The sequence below is a fragment of the Protobothrops mucrosquamatus genome, unplaced genomic scaffold (genome assembly GCF_001527695.2).
Source record: "Protobothrops mucrosquamatus isolate PMUCROS unplaced genomic scaffold, P.Mucros_1.0 scaffold963, whole genome shotgun sequence".
In the NCBI taxonomy this organism is placed as follows: domain Eukaryota; kingdom Metazoa; phylum Chordata; class Lepidosauria; order Squamata; family Viperidae; genus Protobothrops; species Protobothrops mucrosquamatus.
This window is the reverse complement of record NW_015387207.1, coordinates 82,882-92,137: the sequence shown is the minus strand read 5'-3', so window position 1 is coordinate 92,137 and position 9,256 is coordinate 82,882. Positions and strand designations below refer to the sequence as shown.

The window sequence follows — 9,256 nt, the reverse complement described above, 5'->3', positions numbered from 1 at the left end:
TACTTTGCCATATTTATTTACAAAAAGTTGCATTTTAGACAAGATAAATTCATAAATCTTTATATTTTCTAGGTTTTAAACTCACAACTGGCATTGTTATGCATCAGCAAGACAGCTATTGAATTATGCTTATGGCAATCTCTGAAGCACTTTGGTGCACAGCCCAGTCGCTATTTATGCTGGAGAAATTATATACACTGGAAATTATATACACCAGAAACATTTCATTTTCGTATACCAAAACTATAGTCAAAAACCAGAAAAAAGTCCTAGAGGTTATTGTGCCACCACCCAATAGCCTCATCCCTTACGTAGCCAGCAAGAAAAGTAGCAGCAACTAAACAAAAAATCACTTATTTTAGAAACATTGTGGGCCAAGAAGATATTGCCAAGACAATCATGGTAAAGGCCAGGAAGAGTTAATAGTTTTAAGATCAACTTTTACAATTGATCTTAACAATAGTGTAATTTTGTACATATCTTGTCAAGCGTTTGATACTCTATCCTTCCAAAACCACAGGCGTACATCTCACCCAAAAACAGTAATAGCCACACCTTCCTTTTTAGCTTCAACTGTTCAACATCTTCCCAAGTCTACCCAAGCGTTCTGTTGATGCACAAGCCTTCCCAGTTAGGAAATGAAGTGTGTCTGTGGTGTGATCTGATCAAGTTTGTGATCGGCCGGGTTTGCTGCTGCTTCATAGTTACAGATGGTCACTTCGTGTCGATGAGGCTGCAGAGAGACAATTTGGACATTTCTTCAGAGATCTCTTTGTGTATCTCAAACAGCTAGAGCAATCATTTGATTTCCCCTCTCCATTTAGACGAGCCATCATTACATCTACTCTTAAAAACTACAGGTAGTCCTTGACTTATGACCGCAATTGAGCCCAAAATTTCTGTTGTTAAGTGAGATATTTGTTAAATGAGCTTTGCCCCATTTCACGACCTTTCTTGCCACAGTTGTTAAGTGAATCACTGCAGTTGGTAAGTGAATCTGGCTTTCCCACTGACTTTGCTTGTGAGAAAGTTGCAAAAGGGGATCCCACGATCTTGAGACACAGCAACGGTCGTAATTATGAACCAGTTGCCAAGCATCTGAATTTTGATCACGTGATTATGGGGATGCTGCAAAGGTCGTATGGCCATAAGTCACCTTTTTCAGTGTGGTTGTAACTTTGAACAGTCACTAAATGAACTGTTGTTAAGTCGAGGACTACGTGTACATGTAGTTCATTCTGAATAACTGGTGCTTCTTTTAAGGAATCTGCAACTTGTCTCTTTGTAACCTTCCCACCTAAATTCGTAACACGTCATTCCTTCACACTGCACTGTCTGCACAGGTTTAAAATCAGGGGTGTGCAAAAGATCTATCTCAATCCCCAAAGATCACATCTTGAATATGCTTGAAAATCTTCTGGGTCTAAATGAGATAGTGACCTTGGTCTTCCCAGGAGAAAAATCCCTCTCAAAAACAGAACACTTCTGATGAGTCAGAACAAATCATTCTGACCTTGGAACATTTCCAGTGAAATCAGAACAGCCCTTCCAAGGACAGAATGGGACCTTCCTTGGTAAGGATGTTTTGACTGAAATGTCTTCACACATTTACTCAACGTGGCAGAATTCGAGTCAACACCTGCCAATGGATGCTTAGCTTGAGAGGCACTGGGCTAGAAAACAGCAAAAGGGACAAGGCAGGAAAAAAAAAAGACAAGACTCGGACAATTACTTCAAACGCCTCGCTTTAGCTCCTGGCTCAACAGCTCAACATAGAAAAATAAAGCCTGGTTTATGTAAAAACAGGAAACCTTGGGGCACCTTCATGCCAATCCATTTGTAAGTGCCTGAAAGTGGCAGTTGGATGGACATATTTTGGCTTAAAATAACACTCATTCAGTTACCTCTTGAGGCATAGTAATAACCAACCAGTGAGGTGGCAGGAAAGTTTATTTAATGAACAAAACAGGTCTTTTATAGTGTGCTATATTTGACTAATAGTGATTCAGGCAGGCAAAAACTTGGGAGGGGGGGGACACTAGTAACTTTCAAAGATGTTTCCTTTAGACTCCTCACCATCCACCCCAAATAGAAACAGGAAGTTTAAGGGTGGAATACAGGGTTAGCTGACATGGTCCGAATTTGTTAAGACAACCTGTCTCAGAACTCCCAACCAACACTGATTTTAAAGGCATGCAGTCCAAGGTAACGGAAGGATGCCATGATGAACAAGGCTAGCCTGGGACAACATAATAAAACAACAGTTAACACCCTCTTAAGTATGAGCATTATGCCAGAGACTCACGGACTCCTGTTTGCGAATCTGTTAATAAGCACATAGTTTGAGGTGCACCTTCAATCTCAAAAGCTTCTGCACTCTGCATCTATATGTTTAGTGTTTTTAATCTGTCATCTCCGTCCTCACACTTACTTCTGTCCATTCTCCCCTTAGGCCGATGTAAAAGATTTTTGTTGCCTCGGCACCAAAGTTTTTGGAGAAGTGGATGGAGAGATGATAAACATTTGAGAAGCGAGCAATTCTGGAAAAAAGAGGGGAAAAATTCTGCATTTACAATTGTAACATATAGGACACTTATTAAGTTTTGACCTCTAAGACTAAACTATATCAAAGCAAAAGTTTTTTCCCAAAGTAAATTATTATAACTCTGCAATAAAAAATACTGTAGCATTCAGTTTGAGCAAGTGTGCACATTGATGGGTCTCCCTAGATTGCTCTTTTTGGAACTTCCTGCCAGCCACATCAACTCAACAAACCACAAAGCCTCTGTCTGTATCTTTGTTCAATTTCATGCCTAAACCAAGATTCCTAGGTTGCTTCACTCTTTAAAAAACATTAAAAGCTCCTGGCCAACAGTTTTGGCATGTAAAGGATGAGCCAAGAAGACTAAACACAGAACAGGTTGGTTGGTTGGTTAGAAAAATAGAGGTTTCATCATTCAGTACTTCCCAATAACAAAAGGAACCAAGCATGGGCATTTTGTGCCAGGACATACATTTATGCACACACACACACACCCCTCTCTTACCCAATCACACTGTTCCCTTTCAGGGTAAGCAATATTGGTAAAACTTTTCATTATAGCTCAACGGGACCAGATTTTCTACTTCCTGAAAACCAAAAAAACATTCTCAGAAGCTAAGAAAGGCTGAAAGAAAAAGCAACCTCAGTTCTCTACATTGCAATAACTGTTGGAAGACTTTGGGCTGTCTTGGGCACATGAGTCCTTGTTCCCAATGCTGATAAAGTCCCATGATAAACCAATCTAAACATGTGTTTCTAAGGGTTCTTCTCTCAGATGTTCCCCTTTAGGAGCGATTCACACCAGGATCCCTCTCACTTTGCAGTTCCTGCAGCACTAACTAGTTTTAGTGACCTGAACTATTACCCTAATATTTTTTAGATCTTTTTATGGCAGCTTTCATTTTATTGATTTCTGATAGCCCTTTCTGAAATCCTGATTGGACAACTATCAATCTCGTTCTGATAACCTGCCCCAAGTCAGAAAGGCTATATGGCACCTGAACGTATGGAATAAAATCAATGTAATACATTCTGTATTTTCTCCATCTTCTAGGAAGAAAATCTTGAGAGTAGGGGAGGGGACATAAAAAATTAGCTTACTCCAATGCAGATCTCCCCCAAAATCCAAGGCTTTAAATCCTAACTACACACAGTTCCTCAATCTTTCATTCCACGAGGGCCTCACTACCTTTCCCCCCCCCAGATGTAATGGCAACGGTTTCACCATATAATTCATTCACCGAGTAACAAAGTCGTTTTTATTTTTAGCTGTGCCATTCCGGTTTATTATCCCTGAGAGCTGTTGCTAGAGGGCGGCCAGTTGCTGAAGGCAAACATGCTGGGATTAGAATTTCAGTTCCAAAACTACTGGAGGGAGAGAGATTGCAGAAAGGCTGTCATATGGCAGCTAACTAATTTTAGAAAGAAGTTAACATTTTAAAAATACACAGATTAGCAACACTTGTTCTTCTCTTTGGAGTTCCTCCTACACCTGAAACAGAGCTACAGTTTTTACTGCTATGGTTTCCTTTACAGTCTGTTACATCCTCCACAAAAAAGCCCTGGGAGAGAAAAACTTCTCCATCTTGGTAACCTCAATTATTAGAGCCCAATTATTAGAGCATGTTCTTGAACTTGGGGCTCAAATACTGGGCACCTTGAATAAAGACTGAGTAAGCCATGACATACTTTGTAGGATATTCCAGTTCTCCTAAAACATCACGATTCAGGCTGAAGATCTGATCTGGTTCTCGGGCAGTATCATCAAAGGACATATGAGGAATATTCTTAAACCTAGAAAAAGACATTCGTACAAATGTCACATGATGTTTTCAACAGCTAGTCACTGTAGTCATGTAGATCAGAAAATGGAGGAATACTCAAACTGGTTCTTAGGACTGCGCAAAAGTGAAGATCAAAAAAGCAATATTGAAAAAGTTCAGTTTCAGTTGTCTATGGAGATTCTCCATCATCCAGGTCATGGTTGCCCCAAAGGTGATTTTTCAAGAGGCAACTAGACCAGGGGTAGTCAACCTTGGCTCTTTTATGACTCGTGGACTTCAACTCCCAGAATTCCTGAGCCAGCACAGCACAGCTGGCTCAGGAATTCTGGGAGTTGAAGTCCACGAGTCATAAAAGAGCCAAGGTTGACTACCCCTGAACTAGACTTTCTTGTTTTTCTTTGAAGGTCTTTGGCTTCTCATCCAAGAAGCTTCTTCAGTTCTTTCAGTTTCAGTTGTTTACAACACTGCATAAGAAAGACTGCTCCCCAAAACGGGCCTATAGGTAACTAAGTTCATAAGTCAACAATGATCTATTAAATTATTAATTTTATAATTGAGGACTTCAGTCATTACACCAACACATTTCCCTTTTTTTAAACTTCTGCATCTTCCATCATCCAGAAATGCAAGAATAGCACCTGAAATTAATAACTAAGAGCAAGGCCACTGGTTGCCACTGAGCTTCCAGGTTCAGTTGCAGATACTGTTTTTTTTTAATCTAGGAAGTCCTATATGGGTCAGCACAGATGAATTTATAGGACCATTTCTCCTGACAGATTTAGTCTATCCTGTGCACTCATCTCAACGGGGAACAAGGAACAGGGCGCCAGTGGAATACCTTCCATCAGCAACTCCAATGTTTCTTGAGCTACAGGGAAACCCCACCACTTTACTTACTTTTTGTAAGGCAAGTACAAAAGATTTTTCCAAAAATTCTTTGGCACAGAAAGTGGACACCTGGAATGCTACTGTAACTCTTTGCTTTTGGATTTTCTTTTATTTAAGAATTTTTTAATGCTGTCTTCATTGTTTTTATAGATAACTCAAGGTGGCAAATACACACTGTACTTCCTCGTCCTATTTTCCCCATAACAACAACCTTCTGAGGTGGGATGGGCCAAGAGAGAGTGGCCAGCCAAAAGTCACCTGGCTGGCTTTCATGCCTAAACTCACAGCTTCTTGATTTCTTGGTTTCTAGCCTGGTGATTAACTAGACCAAACTGGCTCTCCTTGTACTATTATTGTAAATCATTCTGAGTCCTTGGAGGTAGTGAGGCATATAAAGTTTCATAATAAATGTATAAATAAAGCAGCCACTAAGAATAGCAAATGACAAGCGGAAATTTGGTTGTCAAGCAAAGCCATCAACAATATCATACTGCAGTTCTAAAACTGCAGTTGTTTCAGCTCATGTATTAAAATTTACAATGTGGAAAGAAATTATAACTTTAAAAAGCAGTGATAATACAAGCACACTCCAAACAGATTCTTTTAGTAGCTGTTTGGCTCTCAAGACTTTAAAATTGTAGCCATTTAAACACATTTCACTTCCAAGCAAAGGCTGATAAACAGATCTATAAGAATTCCTTGAGATCCAAGAAAGAATCATTATTATAATTCCAGAAATAATTTTTCCCAGTCTTTTATTTATTCATGGCATGAAAGAAATAGCAAGTTCAGGAAAAGACAACTACTACAAAAACAGCTAAAGAAAAGTACGAATTCAGTAAATTCTGCTAAAGAGAAGAAAATTTGTAAGTGACTTTATTGTAAGGATGTGGAGAAACTAAATCCTGAATAAACATGTTCTGGCAACTGTGTTAATATAGGCAGATGATCTGAAAGCTTCAAAGAAGCCAGAAAGTATCACATATATTTGTGCATGTTGGATCCTGTATTTCATTAAGCCAGCCAATTCTTTTCTTGCAGAATTTCAATGTGGAACGTATCAAAATCAACAAAAAGACATTTTATTATTTTACAGCAAGCCAGCCCAGTAGCTATTACTAATTCAGACTATTAAAGCAAAAATTAAGTCTAAAACCATTCATATATTCATTGCAGTAAAAAAAAACAACTATCTTAATTAGGGACTTCTGCAACATGAACGATCTGTCCACTGCTTCAACTTACAGTCTCATTTCTGAGGGGTGCGTATTATCATCCTCTCCCATCACAATTACTCCTTTTAATTTCACATTGCCTGTAAATCTGCAAAAAGAAAAAAAATGCCATCGGTCCTTCATTTATTTTTGTTCAGTTACTGCACTTAGGGATTTCAGCTTGAAAGGAATCTTATTGTTTTCAGTACCCACACCTGCCACTGAAGTCCCTTTAACTTAACATCAGTTCTGGAACTAAACCACAAAATCATCAGTTAAAACTTAAACAAAATAACCACATATCCTTAACACAACCCTAACATTGAGTTTTTCACCATAAATTGTCTTAGTAACCAATCTCGGCTGAATCTAGTTATAACAAGACCACACCATTATTTTTAAAATAGTCTATTATTATTAGATTTTTATCATACCTTTTTTTTAAATATATAGCTCAAATTAGCAAACATACCCAATATTCTTTTCCCCACAACTGTGTGTGATAGATTGGGCTGAGACAGCGGAACTGGCCCATAGTCACCCAGCTGGCTTTTATGCCTCAGTCTCCTGGCTTCTAGGACAGCACCTTAACTGCTACAACAAACTGGCTCTCTCTATATTCGATTGCCATCAGCCCACTTCCAAAACCATGTTATAAAATCTCCAAAAGGAAATCAAAAGACAGCAATATGTATTTTTTTAAAAAAGGGGGGTACTTACGGAATATTAAATAGGAGCTCTTCGTCATCATCACTTTCTACAAACTAGGAAAAAATGAATAGGATTTAATGTATGAGTTTTACATTCAATCTGAAATATATATTGCAAAGGACAATTGTTCCCCCAAAACCAGTACGTTCAAAATGATTGCTTGAGGAGCCATCACAGGAGACTTTCAATTTACGTTTTTAGAACAAGTGTTTAAACACCAATAATACACACAGAAAACTGAAGCTATGCAAAATAGTATCAAAATAGAATATATATTCCAATCAGAAGGTGCACAAAAGTTCAGAGATTCTTTTTTTTTTTGTATAATCAAAAAATTGTAATATTAGCTTGAATAGGCAATATTCAGCACTGCTTTCTTTAGACATGGTTTGTTGGATATGCTACATGTATCTAGATAACACGTTCTCATGCTTTTCAAATGCAAGCATTATACTACAAACCGCAATACTGGCATTCACATTCTAACGTACCCTAATGCTTCATTCCATTTATGAATCCTGTCATTAAAAGCATCAATAATCCTTGGCAAATGACTCACCACCAGCACAATGACAGGTGCCAATATTCAAACATGCTTATCAAAACCATGTCATTTGTGTTTCAGGATTTGCATCAAGCTAACTATATTCTGCATTTCTATACTCCTCCTTCCCTGTCCTTTTGCACTATTATCCATATTTCAGAAGATTTTCAGGGATGGGAGAAAATCTTATAATAAGTTTAGTTCTCCTTACTGACCTGAGCAGCACAACATACACCTCTCCTGGGTAATAGGATGGTTCAAATGTCATGCTCAGCCATGGTTTGATTTAACCATAGCTTCCCAATTAAACTCTAATGGCCGGCTTCACAGCTCACTGGCACACTCAGACCTTTGATTTCTTGATTCTCCAGAGCTGCAGTTTCCTTGTACTCCGGATTTGAAGTTAGTCTTAATTAACACAATTAATGTGTATAGACCGAGTATTCCCAACCTTGGCCACTTCACACGGATGAACTTCAACTCCCAGAATTCCCTAGCCAATATGGTTCAAACTCGGTGGGCTTAAAACTACTGGCTGAGGAATTCTGGGAGTTGAAGTCCACCCATCTTAAAGCGGCCAAGGTTGAGAAAACCCTCATCTAGCCCAGTGTTTCTCAACCTTGACAACTTTAAGGCATGTGGACTTCAACTCCCAGAATTCCACAGCCAGCATGGAGGAACTATGGCCCCTTCATGACTTGGGGACTTCAACTCCCAGAATTCCTCAGCCAGCATGGGGGAACTATGGCCCCTTCATGGCTTGGCGACTTCAACTCTCAGCAATGCTGGCTGTGGAATTGTGGGAGTTGAAGTCCACATGCCTTAAAATTGTCAAGGTTGAGAAACACTGATCTAGCCTAATATTCGTTCTGTGGCTGCGTTCGCCCTCAGCTGTCAGGAATGCTATCATGCGACTCCCGCCAGGGTGACGGGCGCTGTGTGAAAGGAACACCTGACCCGTCAACAGCCACGGCCCGCCTGCCCTGCCCGCTCCCGGGGAAAGAGACCGACCTTCTGCCTGTCCCCACGGTCTTCCCAGGCGCGGAACACGAGCGCCCCGCTGCCTTCCCTCCGCTCGTTGAGGCACTCCAGGCGATCGCGGTCGATGCGCAGGTAAAGGCCCCAGGCCTGGCCTCGCCGCTCAGGAGGCTCCTCGTGGTCGTCGCCATGGCAACAGCTGCCCCCGCCGTGGCTGTGCCCGTGAGACATGGCCGAGCGCGAGGGGACACCCGCCCCCCCCCCCGCAGCAACCTGGAGTCGCCACCGGCAGCACGCGCGCACGTCAACAAAAGTGAGGGAGCGCAGGCGCAGTGCCGTCCTTCCGGACCATCCCCGTCACGTGGTGAGGGGCCGTGCCTTGTCGTTGCCCAGGCAACCGGACGGCTGTTTTGCCTTCGTGAAGAATCGAGAAATAAAACGTCTTCCTTCCCAAATGGCGCTGTGCTCAGCGAAGCTCAGTTGCAATGGGTTTACATGGGGAAACTTAGCCCCAAATGACGGTTTATGGACCTCCAGGGTTGGGCACCTACAGCGCGCTAAGCCAGTGTTTCTTAAACCGTGGTCCTCGGATCCC

At 40.9% G+C, this 9,256-nt stretch overlaps 1 protein-coding gene across 1 annotated transcript; it reads right to left on the bottom strand.

Moving 5' to 3' along the window:
• On the bottom strand, nucleotides 1-8,908 carry PITHD1 (PITH domain containing 1). The gene is made up of 6 exons (XM_015819647.1): nucleotides 8,695-8,908; nucleotides 7,149-7,192; nucleotides 6,460-6,537; nucleotides 4,232-4,336; nucleotides 2,432-2,540; nucleotides 1-733 (listed from the first exon to the last, which is right to left on the bottom strand). The coding sequence occupies exons 1-6, from the start codon at nucleotides 8,890-8,892 to the stop codon at nucleotides 632-634; spliced, it is 636 nt and encodes a 211-aa protein (XP_015675133.1). The 5' UTR covers nucleotides 8,893-8,908; the 3' UTR covers nucleotides 1-631.
• Nucleotides 8,909-9,256: the final 348 nt, after the last annotated feature.